We start from the raw sequence: 20,139 nt of genomic DNA, 5'->3' as shown, positions 1-20,139 counted from the left end.
ATCAGAGTCATCTTCTTGCAGTGGATGGTAATTAAGCATCTAGGTGAAAACAATGAGAGTTGTTAGGTCACTCATCCCTAAGTGGCATATCTTTATCAAACCCTTCTTCTGAAGGTTCAGGGAGCTATGCTGAAGAAGAAGAGAACAAGAGGTGGTGGATGTCTCCAGGAAAACAGCATTCTCCAGGTAGAAGAGAACTTGTATATGTATAAACTTGCAGAGACTGTAGCAGCGAGGCATGAGACCTGCACAAGTTCAAAACAAACAACGTCTCAGCACTTTGTAAGGAAGTAAACAAAGTCCCACCTTAACCAAGAAGCTATTTGCAATTGATGTTTGCTGGGAAAGGGAAAATAAGTTTTCTCCAATGGGGTATCACTGGATGCATGTACCATACTCCGTGTCAGTCTAATGCCCAGGAATAGTTGGCCAACACAAAATGGTATCTATGTTTTCTGTGTGTTTTTGTTCTGTTATTTACTGTCTTATTGTTTCTTTTGACTTTCATTTTTGCTGAGAGAAAGAGAATAAAGAATTCATTTTTTTTCAGAAACAGAATTTTCTCATATGTTTGTCTCTCATGGAATGGTTTAATGATATAATGAAACTGAGCACCTAAGACCCTTTTCTGTTATTGCTTCCTTTTCAAGTTGCTGCAACAAAATTATCTGCAAGAAACTTAAGGAAAGGGTTCAAGTCTCAGAGTTTCAAGTCAGAGTGCATAATGGTGGAGAAATCCTGGCAGCAAGAGCAACTGGTCACACTTCATCTACAGTCAGGAAGCAGAGGGATGAAAACTTGTGTTCCTTTGGCTTGCTCCTTTTTATTCAGTCCAGAACCAAGCCTGAATTGCTTCTGCCAATATTTAGGTGGATTTTCCCACCTCTACTAACTTAATCAAGAGAATTTCTCATAGTCACCACCAGACACTTGTTCCCTAAATGGTTTTACATACTGTCAAATTGACAACTTAAGTTGCTTAAAACTCCCTAAAATATATTGAAACCCATCTAAATGCATCCTTAACTGGACTGTTACTAAATTTAGCCTATTACTAAATATGCCCCCAGTATCATTGAATTTGAGACAAAGCATTGGGAAAGAACATCAGAAAAGAAATGGAGTAGCATTCTGAAGATCATGGTTCTTTTGGGGAAGTTTACAAAAATATGTGATGATGTAACCAGATCCTACAACCCTAGACTGAGCCTATGCTAGGGAGAACAGCATGGTACTGGCACTAAAAGAGATTCATGAGCCCCTGGAACAGGACAGAGAGCTGAGAAATAAACCTGTGTATTCATGGCCAATTGACTTAGAGCCAAAATGCCAAGAACAGACAAAATGGAAAAGGATAGTCTCAACAACAAATGAGACTGGGAAAGACTGAATATGTGTGCAGAGGACCTTTATCTTAAATCACATGCAAAAATCAAGTCAAAGTGATTTCAGACTTAAATGTCAGAATTGAAAGTATAAATTTTACATACAAATCCCCAAAGCACAGGCAATAAAACCTCACTCTAAAAGGGTTAGGTTTTGTGCATTCGCTTGCTTGCTTTATCACAAGCTTGCCTCCTCACCGGTCTCATTTATTGAAAGGGCAGAATGGAGAGAAATTAGTAAACACTTTGAAAACAAAAGGCTTCCTGGAAAACAGACACAGCAGAGCAAACCCTTAGAACTTACTAGACTTACCTTAACCCAATATATCGCACATTAAACCTAAGCAACTTTCTGGGGTCTGGGGAGTAGAGGCATTCAGCTTTCTTTCTGTTGCTGTGTTCCTTATGCCACTTTATTTCCCATGTCTTCTTTCCTGTGCAGAGCTTATGTTTATACCATCGTCTTGTTTTACTTCCTGCTTCTTCTGTTCTCACTTTCGTTCGTGTGCTCACTCCACCCACCCACACCCACACCCACCTCCCGTCCACACCCACACCCCATCTCTAATTCCTGTTTGCTGCCTATTTAGGAAGTAGCAGAGCCACTCACTCCTCTAGCATTTTGTTAAGCTGCTTTTTATATCTCTAAGACCTACAGGTACAGGGAAACACCATCAGTCCAAGAGAAGTACAACCCCTGTCTGGTCACTGGCCCCAATGTATGACATGCTGCCAGTGATAAAATTCATGGCAGACCAACTCCCTGCACAATGTGGGGTAAAGAGATAATGTTTGTGCTAGCAATGATGGATAGCACCTGTCTTACCCTTCTCTGTGGATTTTGGTTTATGGGTTTCCCCCAGCAAGAAGTAAACTATGCCAGGGACAAGAGGACTCCACTAGCAGCTGGGCTTGCTTGTTTATGAATAACACCTCCATTAATTAGTAAAACAAATTATTACCCACACAAAGGTTTCAGTCCATTTCAATGGCTTTAAGTTAGATAGAAAGCTTGGCAAATAGATCAAGATTTCAGGGGCTGTAAAATGTTCTCTTGTAAGTTTGGACAAAACACAGAATTAATAAAAGGGAAGTTTTTATACATAGATGCTCAATAATCCTTTTTATTATCCATTTGTCCTTTTAGGAAATATAATCTTAATCCTGCATGCATCCTTTCAGAAAACCATGTGACCCATTTTAAAATTAGGAAATGAATCCTAGTTCTATGCATGAAAAAAAACCTGGTTGACTTTAATATGCTGCTGAGCATTATCACAGTCTACATGGCGATTTTCAAATACCTACACAATGTACTTTTATCTCCATTTACAATGTGAAATACCCAGTGCTCTTTAGCATACTTAAAGTCACACTGGCTTAGTAATTGAGTCAGAAATAGGAATCAGTCGTTCTAATAAGGAGTTCTCTGAAAATTAACCAGCAAGCCCACTCTGGTGACTAGAAATTTTACTTCAAACTGAACGCTGATGTGGGAAAGGAGAAAGTTGTCACAGCAGGTGATGCTGAATCATTAAAGGATACTCATCTCCAAATGCAGAACAGTGCAGCTTACAGAGTTGAGGCATCAACCAAAAAGGCTTTAAAAGGCAAAAAAGGTATTATACATATATAATACACACAAACACCCCTTCTAGTTGAAAAGAGCAAAATGAACAAGAGTGGGAGAAGAAAGAGAAGGGGGCTAATATGACTCAAAAGCACTATATACATGCATGAAAATGTAATGACACTCATCATTTATAACTAACATATGCTAATAAATACTTAAAATGGCTAGCGCGTTAGTGAGGCACACTATTGAATGTGTTAGTAAGGACATTTCCAGATAGGACTAACCAGAGAGGGAAGGCACCCACGAATGATAAGGGAGTACCATCACAAGGAGCATCACCCCATGAACTGGGTCCAGAAGGGAATAAGAAAGCAAGAAGGAGAAATTTAGCTCACTGACAACATTCCCACTTTCCTGCTTTCTGATCTACCCAGACTTACAGAATAAACCTGGATAAGTACGTAGGATTTTGTAGCCTTCTGAAAGAGAAGAGAATAATCAACTACAGTCTACAAGAATTCTCATTTTGATTCTCAATGCAGCTACTTAACTATAATCACGTAAGGGAGTTTTTAAAGCAACGATGTGCTAGCATGCCCGTGAAACAACAGATTCAGATTCTCCAGGTGGAATGCGGGCAGCTCTACATGTTAAAAGCTTGCCAGGCGCTTCTAATTTGCACCCAGAGATGTGAAGCACTGATTTAAGTGGAAAACCCTGAAAGTTAACAGATGGAACGTAAATGTGCTGGATCCAATGAACTGAGGTGCAGGTGGTTTTGAATGTAGTAATTTCACCCTGTGATGAAGAGGCAGAGGAAGAAAGACCTAAATAATCCAGAGAGCCAAGTAAAGGTGGGACACCTGGGGTTTTGTCTATGGAGGACCAGAAGGACACAAGCTGGAGGAATTCGTTTTAATAAGTAGACAAATAGACAAATTCTTTTAGCCTTGCTTTGCAAAGAAGGGAAGTGAGTCATACAGACTTAAAATTAAGCATGGACTTTGCTTAAAAATAGACGAGTAAACATTTTTTAAAAATCACAGTTTGTTTTTGCTCTTTATTTTTTTTCCAAATTGTTTAAAACCTGCAATAGAATATATTTCCTTGAACTATTGGTCAGTCCATTTCTTAGGTCAAAAATCACACACAAGGACTTGGAATAGAGATTAGGAAAAGAGCACTTTCTAGTGTGAGGCCTAACGTCCATTCTCAGCACTGTCACAGAGGCACACAGGTAATTTTACAGAGCTTGTCCAAATACATTCTCATCCCACCTTCTCGTGTTCTCACCCAACTGCTGCTTCTGACAGTTTCCTATGGAAGGCATAATTATTTCTTCATCTTTTATTCTCCTAGAACCTTTCTCCAGGCACTAAGTCTAAGACCACAGTCACACATTATTGTATCACCATGTCTTTCTTTTTTTTTTTTATTTATCAGTTATATTTTATTAACTCTGTATCCCAGCCGTGTCCCGATCCCTCATTCCCTCCCAGTCCCTCCCTCCCTCCCTCATCTCCACCATGCCCCTTTCCAAGTCCACTGATAGGGGGGACCTCCTCCCCATTCATCTGATCCTGTTTTATCAGTTATCTTCAGGACTGGCTGCAAAGCCCTCCTCTGTGGCCTAACAGGACTGCTCCTCCCTTCGGGGGTGGGGAGACCAAAGAGCCAGTCATTGAGTTCCTGTTAGAAATAGTCCCTGTTCCCCTCACTTTGGGAAACCAATTGGTTACTGAGCTACCACAGGCTACATCTGAGTGGAGGTTCTAGGTTATATCCATACATGGTCCTTGGTTGAATGTCAGTCTCAGAAAAGACCCTGTGCCCAGATATATTTGGTCCTTGTGGAGCTCCTATCCTTTCCCCATCAGACTAACTCCCCTTCTTTCTTATGATTCCCTGTACTCTGCCAAAGGTTTGGTCATGAGTCTTTGCTTTGAAAACACTGCTAGTTAGAGTCTTTCAGATGCGCTCAGTAGACTCCTGTCATACTTTCAATGCACATCCCATCTGTCTTTCTAAATGAGGATTGATCATCTTACCCCATGTCTGCTCAATTGATTATCTTTTTTAAGTGTATAGATTTCATTATGTTTATCATATCTTATAGGTCTATATAAGTGAGTATATCCCATGTTTGTCTTTCTCCTTCTGGGATATTTCACTCAGAATGATCTTTTCTAGATCCCACCATTTGCCTGCAAATTTCATGATTTCCTCCTTTTTGATTGCTGAGTAGTATTCCATTGTATAAAAATACCACAATTTCTGGACCCATTCCACCGTTGATGGACATCTGGGTTGTTTCCAGGTTCTGGCTATTACAAATAGAGCTGCTATAAACATGGTTGAGCAAGTGTCCTTTTTGTGTACTTGAACAAACTTTGGGTATATACCTAGCAGTGGTATAGCTGGGTCTGGAGGAAGCACTATTCCTATTTGTCTTAGAAAGCGCCAGATAGCTTTCCAGAGTGGTTGTACCAGCTTACATTCCCACCAGCAGTGGAAGAGGGTTCCCCTTTCTCCACAACCTCTCCAGCATCTGTTATCACTTGAGTTTTTCATCTTGGCCATTCTGATGGGTGTAAGGTGATATCTCAGGGTCGTTTTGATTTGCATTTCCCTGATGGCTAATGAGGATGAGCATTTCTTTAAGTGTTTTTCTGCCATTCGATATTCCTCTGTGGAGAATTCTCTGTTTAGCTCTGTTCCCCATTTTTTAATTGGATTACTTGGATTGCTGCTTTTCAGCTTCTTTAGTTCTTTCTATATACTGGATATTAGTCCTCTGTCAGATAAAGGGTTAGTGAAGATTCTTTCCCAATCTATAGGCAGTCATTTTGTTTTGATGACGGTATCCTTTGCTTTACAGAAACTTTTCAGTTGCATGAGGTCCCATTTATTGATTGTTGCTCTTAGAGCCTGTGCTGTTGGTGTTCTGTTCAGGAAGTTGTCTCCTGTGCCAATGAGTTCTAGGCTGCTCCCCACTTTTTTTTCCAATTGATTAAGGGTATCTGGTTTTATGTTGAGGTCCTTGATCCACTTTGACTTTAGTTTTGTGCAGGGTGATAAATATGGATCTATTTTCATTTTTCTGCATGTAGACATCCAGTTGGTCCAGCACCATTTGTTGAAGATGCTGTCTTTTTTCCATTGAATGGAATTGGCTTCTTTGTCGAATATCGAGTATTCATAGGTGTGTGGATTTAGTTCTGGGTCTTCTATGTGGTTCCATTGATCCTCCTTTCTGTTTCTATGCCAATACCATGCAGTTTTTATTACTGTTGCCCTGTAGTACAGCTTGAGATCAGGAATGGAGATACCTCCAGATGATATGTTGTCGTACAGGATTGTTTTGGAGATTCTGGGTTTTTTGTTTCTCCATATGAAGCTGAGAATCTTTTTTTCAAGGTCTGTAAAGAATTGAGTTGGTATTTTGATGGGAATTGCATTGAATCTGTAGATTGCTTTTGGCAGTATGGCCATTTTCACAATGTTAATCTTACCAATCCATGAGCACGGGAGATCTTTCCATCTTCTGATATCTTCTTCGATTTCTTTCTTCAGAGACTTGAAGTTTTTCTCAAACAGGTCTTTCACTTGCTTGGTTAGAGTCACACCAAGGTACTTTATGTTATTAGTGGCTATTGTGAAGGGTGTTGTTTCCCTAATTTCTTTCTCAGCCTTTTTGTCTTTGGTATATAGGAGGGCTTCTGATTTTTTTGAGTTGATTTTGTATCCTGCCACTTTGCTGAAGGTGTTTATCAGCTGAAGGAGTTCTCTGGTTGAATTTTGGGGGTCGCTCATGTATACTATCATATCATCTGCAAATAGTGACACTTTGACCTCTTCCTTTCCGATTTGTATCCCCTTGATCCCCTTTAGTTGTCTTATTGCTCTGGCTAGGACTTCAAGTACTATGTTGAAGAGATATGGGGACAATGGACAGCCTTGTCTTGTCCCTGATTTCAGTGGGATTGATTTAAGTTTCTCTCCATTGAGTTTGATGTTAGCTATAGGCTTGCTATATATTGCCTTTACTATGTTTAGTTATGTGCCTTGTATCCCTGATCTCTCCAAGACTTTAAACATGAATGGGTGTTGGACTTTGTCAAATGCTTTTTCAGCATCTAAGGAGATAATCATGTGGTTTTTCTCCTTCAGTTTGTTTATGTAGTGGATTACATTGATGGATTTCCGTATGTTGAACCACCCTTGCATGCCTGGGATGAAGCCTACTTGGTCATGGTGGATGATATCTTTGATGTGTTCTTGGATTCGGTTTGCAAGTATTTTATTGAGTATTTTTGCGTCAATGTTCATAAGAGAGATAGGCCTAAAGTTCTCTTTTTTTGTTGGGTCTTTGTGTGGTTTAGGTATTAAGGTGACTGTGGCTTCATAGAATGAGTTTGGTAGTGTTCCTTCTGTTTCTATTTTGTGGAATAGCTTGAGGAGAATTGGAGTTAGCACTTCTTTGAAGGTCTTGTAGAATTCTGCGCTGAAGCCATCTGGTCCAGGGCTTTTTTTGGAGGGGAGACTGTTAATGACTGCTTTGATTTCTTTGGGAGATATAGGGCTATTCAGTCTTTCTACCTGATTTTGACTTAGTTTTGGTAGATGGAATCTTTCAAGAAAATTATCCATTTCATTTAGATTCTCAAATTTTGTGGCATATAGGCTTTTGTAGTATGACCTAATAATTGTTTGGATTTCCTCAATGTCTGTGGTTATGTCCCCATTTTCATTTCTGATTTTGCTGATCTAGATAGTTTCTCTCTGCTTTTTAGTTAGTTTGGCTAAGGGTTTGTCTATCTTGTTGATTTTCTCAAAGAACCAACTTTTTGTTTCATTGATTCTTTGGATAGTTTTATTTGTTTCTAGTTGATTGATTTCAGCCCTTAGTTTGATTATTTCCAGCCGTCTTCTCCTCTTGGGTGTATCTGCTTCTTTTTTTTCTAGGGTTTTCAGTTGGGCCATTAAGTTGTTTGTATGTGATGTTACGAATTTCTTCTTGCAGGCACTTAGTGCTATAAATTTTCCTCTGAGCACTGCTTTCAATGTGTCCCATAAATTTGGGTATGTTGTGCCTTCCTTTTCATTGAATTCTAGGAAGTCTTTAATTTCTTTCTTTATTTCTTCCTTAACCCAGCTGTCATTGAGTAGTAAGTTGTTCAGTTTCCATGTGCGTGTCGGCTTTTTGTTCTTTCTGTTGTTGTTGAGGTCGAGCTTTAGTCCATGGTGGTCAGATAGTATACAAGGGATTATTTCAATCCTTTTGTATCTGTTGAGGCTTGCTTTGTGGCCCATTATATGGTCTATTTTGGAAAAGGTTCCATGCGGTGCTGAAAAGAAGGTGTACTCTTTTGAGTTTGGGTGAAATGATCTGTAGACGTCTATTAGGTCCATTTGATTTAGGGATTCTGTGAGTGCTTTTATTTCCCTATTTGGTGTCTGTCTAGTTGATCTGTCCCTTGGTGAGAGTGGCGTGTTGAAGTCTCCCACTATTAAGGTATTAGGATCAATGTATGATTTAAGCTTTAATAATGTTTCATTTACGAATGTCGGTGCTCTTGTATTTGGGGCATAGATATTCAAGATTGTGATGTCCTCTTGGTGGATTTTTCCTTTGATGAGAATATAGTGGCCCTCCTTATCTTTTTTGATTAACTTGGGTTGAAAGTCTATTTTATTAGATATTAGGATGGCTACTCCAGCTTGTTTTCTGGAACCGTTTGCTTGAAAAACAGTTTTCCAGCCCTTGACTCTGAGGTAGTGTTTGTCTTTGTTGCATAGGTGTGTTTCTTGGATGCAACAGAATGTTGGATCCTGTTTCCTTAACCATTCTGTTAGCCTGTGTTTTTTTATTGGTGAGTTGAGTCCATTGATATTGATAGATAATAGTGACCAATGCATGTTAGTTCCTTTTGTAATGGAGTCGATGATCTAACCCTGTTTCATTGCTTGTTTTCTTTTCATTTTTGTTGGGACATTATCTGTATGCCCTGTTTTCTTGGGTGAATTTGTTTTCATTGGATTGGAGTTTTCCTTCTAGTATCTTCTGTAGGGATGGTTTGCTGTGTAGATATTGTGTAAATTTAGTTTTGTCATGGAATATTTTGTTTTCTCCATCTATGTTGATTGAAAGCTTTGCAGGGTATAGTAGTCTGGGTTGACATTTGTTATCTCTTAGAGTCTCCATGATACTTGCCCAGGCCCTTCTGGCTTTCATAGTTTCTGATGAGAAGTCCGGTGTGATTCTGATAGGTCTACCTTCATATGTTACTTGGCCTTTTTCCCTTGCTGCTTTTAATATCTTTTCTTTGTTCTGTAGATTTAGTGTTTTGACTATGATGTGACGTGATGTGTTTCTTTTCTGGTCTAGTCTATTTGGAGTTCTGTAGGCCTCTTGTATATTTATGGACATCTCTTTCTTTAAGTTGGGAAAATTTTCTTCTATGATTTTCTTGAAAATATTTCCTGGACCTTGGAGTCTGGAGTCTTCTTTTTCGTGAATTCCTATTATTCTTAGATTTTGTCTTTTCATAGCATCCTTGATTTCTTGGATATTTTGTGATTGGAACTTTTCTGATTTTACTTTTTCTTTGAAAGAAGTATCCATTTCTGCAAGTGTGTCTTCAGCTCCAGAGATTCTCTCTTCCATCTCTTGTATTCTCTTGGTGATACTTACTTTTGTGGTTCCTGATCTTTTCTCCAAGTTCTCCAGCTCAAGGGTTTTCTCATTTTGTGTTTTCTTTATTGATTCTAATTCTGTTTTCATGCCTTGTACCATTTCTTTCATGTGTTTGAATTTGGATTCCTGTCTCTCTACGATGGCCTCTATTTCTTTTTTCATTTCCTTCTTATATGCCACTAATTTTTCCTCTACTTGTGTATCTATTTGTTTGGCTATGTTTGCCTGTGTTTCTTTAAGGATATTGTCTATTTCTTCTTTCTTTGCCTCCAATTGACTGGCCATCTCTTTGAAAGACTTGTTCATTTCCTCCTTATGAGCCTCAAATAATTGGGCAAGCATGGCTTTAAAATCATTTTCCTGTGCTTCTGCTGAATTGGTGTATCCATCGATTTTGGGGTTTGCTGGTGAAGTCATGATGTCCTGATTTATGTTGGAAGTGTTCTTTCGCCTACCTCTGGCCATTGGCTTATCTGAAACCTTCCCTGTTTGTTTTTGGATTCTGCAGATCAGACTGGTGCTGTCTCTCTCTGGTGTCTGGAGAGTTCTTCAGGAAGCTGAGCACTCTCAGCGTGTGCTGAGGACTAGCTGTACCTGTGGGAGGAAAGTACGCAGACGCAAACGGGGCAAATGCAAGCGTGTGTGTGCGCGCGCACGCGTGTGTGTCTGTGTGTGTAAGTGTGCGTAGATGAGTTTCTCGAGGGACAGAGTGATGGCTAATGTTGAACCCTTGAGTGTGAGGGAGGGGCTCTGCACTGTATATGTCGCAGGCGCTAATGATGATTGCAGCGCAATTTCTGGCATTAACTGACTTAGCTCCTCAATCAGGCCCACAGGGCAGGAACTTCAATGTCCCTAGTGCCCCTCTGTTTCCCAAAGTGTGTATGTGGGTGGGAGGGGGGTTCGATGCCTGGCTTCTGATTTAGAAGGACCCAGGATCTGGGGAACTGCAGATTCTCAAGGGTGCACTCACTTACAGGCAGGTCTCTTGGCAGAGATCTTGGTATCCGGGGCTCTCTGCTCTCTGGTTTGGCCCTGCTTCTTTGATGTGTTCCACCAGTTCTGTGCTGCTGTCACTGCCAGGTTCTGAGGTCTTGCTGCAACTGGAGATTTCAGGGTGGTCAGTTCAGCAGGGATGGGGTAACCAGGCTCTCTGTTCTCTGGTTTGGCCCTGGTTAGTCTTAAACTGGAGGGCTATGGTGCCCCGCCAGTTCAGTGCTGCTCCGCTGCCACGTCCCGCTATAACTGGAGACTGGGTTGCTAGTCCCAATGCTTTCTGGGAAGTCCTGGGATCTCTTTGTTGTGCTCTCCAAGCTTGGGAGGCCCAGCGCCTGGTGTGTCCAGGTTGTATGACGTTTCTGCCTGGTTTCGGTGAGTATATAGCGTATTCTCTGTCACTGTGGGATTGGGCGGGCCGCACAGTCAGTGATGGCGATCCTGCGGAGCTAGTATGGTGTCTAGCAGATTCGCGCCCTGGGAGGATGGTGCAGCCGCTGCGCGAATCTGGGACTCCGGGGCACGTACTGCTGGCTTTTGTCTGCCGCTAAAGTGCTTGGGGCTCCGTCTCAGCGGCTGTATACCCCAGGCAGTTAGATCTGCGCTGAGAAAGATGAGTCCGCTGTGCCGCTGTGCCGAGGAGGAAGCCACCATGTCTTTCTTATCTCATATTGTCAAGCATTTCCACTTGATAAAAAGTTTAAACCAAAAAAAAAAGAAAGAAAGAAAAGGCAAATGAGATACTTCTTGTGATAAAATTAGACTGAGAAGCCTTTTGAAGACTCTCAGCTACAGCAGAGGAAACTGGAGTTGGCCACTCTGCTTCCGGATTGGAAACAGTAAAACCTACCACTGCAAACAACTGAAGGGGAGCACTTGAACTTCTTGCCCTGACTTCCCTAACCTCAGAGGTGCAGACCTCTCTCCACATAGTTTTCCCTGCAAAACAGTCTAGGGGCATTCTTTTTGGTTTTGCCAGCACTACTATGCCAAGAATGTCTTGATTTGATTGTCATCTAATTAATTCCATAATATATTCAGTGGTATTAATTTTTATTCTACCTCAAAGTTCTGAGAAAACTCCATGAGATCAAACCTGCCTCTAAGTAATTCAGTCCTTTATCAACAGTGCCTGGCACTGTGCACAATATGAGGCACAGACCGATGAGCAGTTTTGAAAGAATGGCTAGTAATCTAAGAGTAGAAATTGATGCAGTTATAATTCAAACCATGAGTAGTTTTCTAATCCCAGCTTGCTGTTAACTGGGTACATGATACTAGACAAGTCACTGAACAGTCTCTGCTCTTTCTCCTCTCCCTCATTAGTTAAAAGGGACCGTGGAATCCAACCTCTTCTCACCCCTGTAATTTTAATGCCCAGAAAAAAGTATGACGACTCTTGTACAGTGCCATCAATGCTCCATCCTATTTCCTCTGTGTGCTCATCCCTTCTTTCTATACTTACTCCAGAGCACACAAGGAAAGAAAGAGCAGGGAATGCAAGTTACAAAGACTTCTCAGGAGGCTTCCCAAGGTAACCAAGTTCCTCTGGGCACATGAGACTCTGCAAAAGTAAGACTCATCTATGGCTGAAGCCTCACTGTGTGGAAATTTATAGTCCTTTGTGCGCTGCCCAATTTGGTTTAGGAGTAATTTCCTACCGTGGGTTCCACATTTTCCTCACAATTCAATGAAAATTCAATTTTCTCTGAAGCAATTGAGAAAAACTGAGCGAAAAATCTAACTTTCCTCCAAATATATCTGCTCTTTCTTCTGGAAGGATGCAGGAAAACATCTTTGCCAGCTCTTTGGTTCTTACACTCATTCAGGAGCTCCATGAAGCCTTTGTAAAAACCTGGAAACAGAACTTGGGGAACCTTAGTTCAAATTTCTCCAAGAACCAAGCCCAACTCTTTGTTTGTGGAAAGATTATCACCCATTCATAATTGGCAAAAGGTTCTGTATCCCAGGATTCCACTATGTTCTAAAGAAGGGAAGGTAGCTCCAAATAGCACAGCTTCCTCTCCCCACCTCCACACAAGGCATCAACTTCATATTCCTTTCTGTCAAGTTATAAAGTAGATAAAAGGATGATAATCCAGGAGGGAGGGAAGGGGAAATAAAACTGAAACAAAAAGACGTAGGGAAAAAAAAGACACGGCAAATTTATCTAAAAAAAAAGAAACAAGAACTTGAACTCAAAACACACAAGAACCATACAAATAACAAAGATGACTAAGACTCTCAGTTTCATAATGAACTTTGAACATTTAAGTTAGTGATATTTTAGAACACTTACTCGTAATATTTATGGGAAAAGGGTGGAAATACAGAATACCACTGTCCCAGGCAGTTATGGAGGCTGCCACAAACCTTAAGATACTAGCTTAGCAGCATAAGGGGATTGCCATTCAATTACACAGTATGTTCCTAGGACTGGGACTCCAGAAAGGACTCAGCTGGGTGACTGAGGCACTGACTGTACATGAATGAGGTATTTGGTGGCATATGAGTCTAACAAGGGGGCCAGTGTTTCTTCCAGATATGCCTGGCACAGTAGACGGGAAAACAGGCAAGCTGAGCTCAACGTGGGTCTCTGACCAGAGAACTTTCCCAACTCTGTGGTTTTCTAATACAAACACTTTTTATTTTTAAGCTATGTGTGTACACAAGTCAGATATACAAAGAACTCAGAAAAGGGCATCTGATATCTTGGAGCTAGAGTTACAGGCAGTTGTGAGCCACCCCACATGGGTGCTGGGATGTGAACTCACATCCTCTGTAAGAGCAGCAAGTCTCTCTATCCCTACTTGCACTATAAAAGGGCTTAGTGCTTTCTAGGGACAAGCAAGCAGAGTTTGCCAATGCCTAAAGACCAGCCTAGCAACTGTCACAGTATTGAGTTTTTTGTTATTGTTGTTGTTTTGTTTGTTTGTTTTGGCACTTTGTTATTTCCTTAGCTCTTTTGAGACCCAGTCTTGTTATGTAGCTCAGATTGGCCTTAAACTCATGATCATCATGACAGCCTTCTAAGTGAATGGCCCAATTAGAGGTGTGTGCCATGACTCTAAACTTCATTTCTGACACATTTTTATTGTCAAAATGATCACCAAGCCATAATTATACACTCTAGCCCCACCTAACTTTTTGTTGGTCATGTGTCTAATGTGTGTTTGTGTGTGTGTGTACATGTGAAGGCACCCATGTACAAATCAGAGACAACAGGCTTAGCAGAGAGCAAACCATATACCTAGTAGACCATCTTGCAATGTTCTATACCTTCAAGGCTTCCCAACTTCTCACTTCTTAATGGGGACAAATTTACAAATGGGTATGTCATATAAACTGTTTTGTCATACCTGCTAACAAGTAGAAAAGGCCTGCCAGGGAAAGACAATGGGAAACACCGCAACTGGTGCCAGAACAGGTTTGAAAAGCAAAGAGTCATCAGGAGATACCAGCTTGTTGTGTGGCTGCTGGAGAAACAAAGTCCTCTGAGGGGAAAGAATGCAGATAGAGCGGGGCATGGAGGTTTGGGGAATGATAAGGTTGATATGAAATACCAATTATTTTCTCCTCTGATTCTAAAAGTGAGGTTACTGGGGACAAAATTCTTCTTGAAGACATAAGGGCTCTGAAAGATGGAAGAACTGTATAAATCAAGAGTTCCGACCTTTAAAGATTTGTTTAAAATGACTGGAGGTTTCTTGCTTGGAAACTCATTAAAGTAACTTCAAGTGCTCTAGGGAAAAGTTGTCTTTTAACAACTTTTAATGAGCTTTTCTCTCCCACGTGTAGAGAGTATACGTGTGCCATCCATATTTCCCTCTGGAGCAGATTCTGTCTTTCTCCCACTTATCAAGTTTATTGGTAGCCAGCGACTTTCAGCTGGGTTCTTTCCTGGGACACAGCCTTTCTAAAGAGAGCTGCCTTGCTCCATGAGCAGCCACTGTCCCTCCCATGTAGTTGGCTGCCACCTCTCTGCTGACTGTACTACCATTCAAAGACTTCTCTCCTTACTCTCATTTCAAAAGTGTTTTTTATTTTTATTTTTTCCCTGAAAGACTCAACCCCAGGCAAAATAAGCACAGCAGAGCCATGAGGGCAGCAGGGATGATGAAAGGAGTCTGTGTTTGCTTTGGAGACCCTCTGAGTGACAAGGTTAGAGGAAACCAGCCAGGCGAAGGACCTGCCAGTTTTACTGCCCTACTGCGAAAGCTGAGAATGGCAGCAATGCAACCACAGGAAATGACCCAAACGCTTCGTGGAAGGAGAGACTTACTTTCTATTCCATTCAGTGCAATGGGAACAGGGTTCTGGGATAGCTTCTTGCATATAATAGTCTTAACCTGGCCAATTTTAAGTTTCAACTCTTTAACAAAGAGAATTGGTGAGTTTACAAGTGTTTCACACCCTCCTCCACCAATCATGTGAACACACTCTCCAGCAGATCTGCCTGGTCCTTGAGGTGCACAGAACTTGAAGGAAACAAATGTGACACAGGCATATCAGTATCCTAGGCTTGTGGCACAACAAGAAAAGCAAAATAGTGATTAAGTAAAATAGCAATAATAAGAATCCAACAGAGATGTAAAGAATATGGAGAAGATGGATAGAAGACAACAAAGAATGCTAAGAATGCATCCAACAGATATATGAAGTCTCAGAAAGCAAGAAGAGGCAGAATCCAAGAGAAAGCAACTGATAGTGGGAGAGAATCAGGTAGAAGAAAAACCAGAAACTGGAAGACCCTAGGAAGAAGAGCTGAGCTGCCAAAAATGGTGACACAGCAACAAGGGTTGCCACACAGGCGCACTGAATCCTGGACAGCCTTGCTCTGCTCAGCAGCCTGAGTGGAGTTCTGAGACCCTTGATGCCTTGCTTCCCAAATGACCAATGGAGCCCCTGTTATTTGGAAAAACCAGGAGGATGCTCTGTTGCTCAAAAAGGTACACTTTTGTTAGTTCTGAGCAACCATTCAAGCTAAGCAGCCCCAGGCAAAAACCCATGCAAAAGGTGTGTAATGGCTACTGATGTCATCAGAAGCAGCCCAAAGCATAAATGGCAGAATGCTTGTGGCAACAAAGAAAAACAAATCTGCTTTCTTCTGGAGGTCAGAATATTCATTGCATTGGTTTCTTTTCTAAGTCTCTCCTTTACCATGGTAGAGAAGAATGCTCTTGGGGACTTGATAGCACTGTTGTACTCATTTGACAAGTACTTATTGTCTTTCTTTAGAAGCCCACACCAGTGGGCTTTGAGGCCAAATGGAAATCAGAAACACATGCAGGTGCTCCATTGAGGTCTCTATGATCTAGTTGTGGGAGATGAATATTAGAGAAAAAAAATGGTCCATGAAAAACGCCAAACAAGCACGATGAGTGTTCAGGAGAGCACAGGGCTCCATCTGACTTCACAGTAGAACTGGGAGAAACTGGCTTCGCTGAGATCAGTGATGATTTCCCTGAGAAGTAAAAGTAACCAAGATATGCTAAAACAGACGTAAGAGAAATGAAGAGAATACTGGGGAGAGCCAGGAGCATGCGCAAAGTCTTGTGTAAGGAGGAGTATGTGCAGTGGCAAACCTTTGTACTCAGTGGACCTTCCACCGCCACATCACGTGAGGCCCTCAGAAATGTAGACACACTGGCCTCATCCCAGAGCTACGCAATTTGTGTTGCAGCAAGATTCCCAAGCAGTCTGTGCACACTTGGATGTTTGAAAGGCTGAAGGAAGACCAGCAAGACTGTTGCTCAGACAGTGTTGGGTGGGGCATGATGTGACTCCTAGATGGACACATAGGGACCCACACAGTCACTGGTCATTCTTAGGAGATAGTGTTTATTCAAATGGTATTGAGAATGCATTGAGAACTTAAATTTGGGGTGGTGGGATAGAATCTAGTTACAATATTAAAACTGTTGTTTTTAATTTAACTTAAAATCAATATATTAAAATATATATTGGTAGAAGAATGTTGTGTTAGAAGTGAAAAATCCCCAACAGGTTCATGCATTTGAATACTTGGTCTATTCATGAATCTCTTTTTCAGAGAGTTTGGAAATGTTGGAAGTAGGGCCTACCTAGAGGAAAAAGTTCATTGTGTGTGGGCCCTTAGCTTTAGAGCACAACTCCACTTCCTGTCCCATCTCTGCTTCCCTGTCCACTAGGATGTCAGAAAGTACCTTCATGCTCCTGCGGGCACAGCAGAGAACTGTTCCTACTAACATCATGCCTTCCAACCACAATGGACTATGCTTTCAGACTGTCAGTCAAAATTAGGCCATCATCCTTTAGGCTTCTTATTAGGCAATTTTGTCACAATAAAGAAAAAAATAACTAATACTGAGGATTATGCCTGATTTTGAAAAAAAAAAAAAAGGTTATTATAGGGTTTGGGGGTTCAGCTCAGTGATAGAGCATTTGTCTAGCAAGGGCAAGGCTCTGAGTTTCACCCTCAGCTCTGAGGTGGGAAGTGGAGTAAAGGGTACTAGAGTAAGACACGGAAGATAATACCAGAGTCTATGTTTCAGAGGCAGAAACAGAAAGATAGAGACCACTTAATGGATCTGAGAAAGTCAGGAAATGTCAGCAAGGCATGGGAATAGTTCAGAATTAGGAATGAGCATGAGGTGTTAAAAACTATGAGATGACTTTTTTGAGCTTTGTTGACTTTTTTACTATTAATAAATACAAGATCAAGAAACTAGCGAAGGGAGGGATTGGGACGGGAGGAAGGAGAGAACCACAGGGGGGATACAAAGTGAATAAAGTGTAATTAATAAAAAAAAAAGAAACTAGCAAAGGCTCAATATTCATTGAGCTGAATGGAGAAAATCAGAGATGGTTTTAGGGGTAAAACCATGAACTTGGCTTTGAAATTGTTGGAGACATGCATAAATAAAGTCGTACCTCAAAATATATGGAGCTCTAGTACCTGTGGGTATAATTTATTTGGAAATAGGGGTTTTGTGAATGAAAACAAGCTAAAATAAAGTCATTTTTGTGTTGCAACCCGCGTAGTTGTCTTGCCAGCAAGAACGCACACGGACAACAGGATCCTTCTGCAGCAAGCTTTTTTTTTTATTATTTTATTATTTTTTTTATCAGTTACATTTTATTAACTCTGTATCCCAGCCGTGTCCCGCTCCCTCATTCCCTCCCAGTCCCTCCCTCCCTCCCTCATCTCCACCGTGCCCCTTTCCAAGTCCACTGATAGGGGGGACCTCCTCCCCATTCATCTGATCCTGTTTTATCAGGTATCTTCAGGACTGGCTGCAAAGCTCTCCTCTGTGGCCTAACAGGACTGCTCCTCCCTTCGGGGGTGGGGAGACCAAAGAGCCAGTCATTGAGTTCCTGTTAGAAATAGTCCCTGTTCCCCTCACTTTGGGAAACCAATTGGTTACTGAGCTACCACAGTAGCTACTCAGTAGGCTACATCTGAGTAGAGGTTCTAGGTTATATCCATACATGGTCCTTGGTTGAATGTCAGTCTCAGAAAAGACCCTGTGCCCAGATATATTTGGTCCTTGTGGAGCTCCTATCCTTTTCCCAACAGACTAACTCCCCTTCTTTCTTATGATTCCCTGTACTCTGCCAAAGGTTTGGTCATGAGTCTTTGCTTTGAAAACACTGCTAGTTAGAGTCTTTCAGATGCGCTCAGTAGACTCCTGTCATACGGAAACAACCCAGATGTCCATCAACGGAGGAATGGGTACAGAAATTGTGGTATTTTTACACAATGGAATACTACTCAGCAATCAAAAAGAAGGAAATCATGAAATTTGCAGGCAAATGGTGGGATCTAGAAAAGATCATTCTGAGTGAAATATCCCAGAAGGAGAAAGACAAACACGGGATATACTCACTTATATAGACCTATAAGATATGATAAACATAATGAAATCTATACACCTAAAAAAGATAATCAATTGAGCGGACATGGGGCAAGATGATCAATCCTCGTTTAGAAAGACAGATGGGATGTGCAGCAAGCTTTATTGCAGTCAAGCGATGAGAGGAGGAAGACCCCAAGCCCCAGAATGGTGCTGCTTAAATATACCCTATGGCGGTGTGTACTCCGCTGGTTGGCTGCTTGCCCATTGCCCCATATGATGCCCCGGGCTGGGCAGTGACTTGGCGTGCTTTCGCAACTTGCACATGCGCTCTATTACTTGTTCACTAGGGCCAAGGCCGGATGTCGGCGCCATCTCGTAATGGCGATTGCATTCTCTCGGCTCTCCACAATTTTAGATTGCTATGGTTGTCCCTTACAAGAACCCAAGTGTGGAAAGTGTTTAGACAAAGGCATATAATGCTGCAGGCAAAAATGGAAGTGCTCCCTCTATAAACCATTAAGGTTGAGAATTACTACAACTGCTAGAAGCTCTATGAGAAGAGCACTAAACTGATTTTCCCCTGCACGTTCCAAAAGGAAACAACCTCTTTAACACACTAACTTCAGACTTCCAACCTCTAAAACTGAGAGAATAAGTTTATGTCATTTTAAACCAAAAGACCTGGGCATTTTGGTATGGCAATCCTATAAAACAGTATGTCTTTCTGGTATCAACGAAGAAATGTTGGTGATTAGTCTTACATTTGAAGCAATCACTACAATGAAATTTCTGCTATCCTTAAATGCAGAACCTGCTATAATTAGAATAAACATCCTTGATTATATTCACTCTAAATAACTACCCTCTAAGAAAAAACTTTCCCAATTCACTGTCATAGACAGTCTAGGAGAATAATGATACTGAACACCAGAAGTCCAGGTATGTCACTGACCTACCCCACTCTTGGTGCCCTTATCCCTAGTTCTTGGTCCTTCTCATTGCTGTATCCCAGACCCCTACTGGGGTAAAGACTGCCTGCTATGCCAGAGATCACTCTGGCCACCAGAATTCCAGGTAGAGCACCCAGTAATGGACCTTTCCCACTCACTCAGGGCCCCTTACCCTTCTTTACCTCCTCCACCATGTGTCACCATGTCACATCCCCCAACTCAGGTAAAGACCCCTGTTTAACCACAGATACACAGTCCAGAAGACCAAAGAGAAAACAGAAACCAAGGAACAAAACACCACCTGCAACAAAGACAAACACAGAAATCAATATCAAGACCTACAATCACCTCAAACCCAGATGCCTAGAAGCCAGCATGAGAACACAATCAACAACAGCCAAAGTAACATGTTACCATCAGAACCCAGCTATCCTACTACAGCAAGCCCTGAACAGTCCAACAAAGCAGAAACATAAGTAAAAGACATAAAGCCAACTTTATGAAGATAATTGAGCTCCTGAAAAAGTAAATGAATAAATCTCTTAATAAATCCAAGAAAACATAAACAAGTAATGGGAGAGGGGGAAGCCAGTTAAAGGAAGCAAATAAAACAGTGTAAGAGCTGAAAATGGAAATAGAAACAATAAAGAAAACACAAACAGTGGATTCTAGAAATGAAAGATCTAGCTAAGCATAA

The 20,139-nt window shown here is 41.3% G+C and overlaps 1 protein-coding gene across 1 annotated transcript in view; it reads right to left on the bottom strand.

Moving 5' to 3' along the window:
* The window catches only part of LOC110564285 (uncharacterized), a 35,193-nt gene that overhangs the window by 3,165 nt on the left and 11,889 nt on the right, over positions 1 to 20,139 (bottom strand). Inside the window, exon 4 of the mRNA XM_060370116.1 lies at positions 1,699 to 1,923. Within this exon, the coding sequence (XP_060226099.1) occupies positions 1,699 to 1,923 (225 nt within the window). The remainder of the gene's footprint in view (positions 1 to 1,698; positions 1,924 to 20,139) is intronic.

Source organism: Meriones unguiculatus, chromosome 17, assembly GCF_030254825.1.
Source record: "Meriones unguiculatus strain TT.TT164.6M chromosome 17, Bangor_MerUng_6.1, whole genome shotgun sequence".
NCBI lineage: Eukaryota > Metazoa > Chordata > Mammalia > Rodentia > Muridae > Meriones > Meriones unguiculatus.
The sequence above is the reverse complement of the archived record's forward strand: the minus strand, read 5'-3'. Positions and strand labels throughout refer to the sequence as shown.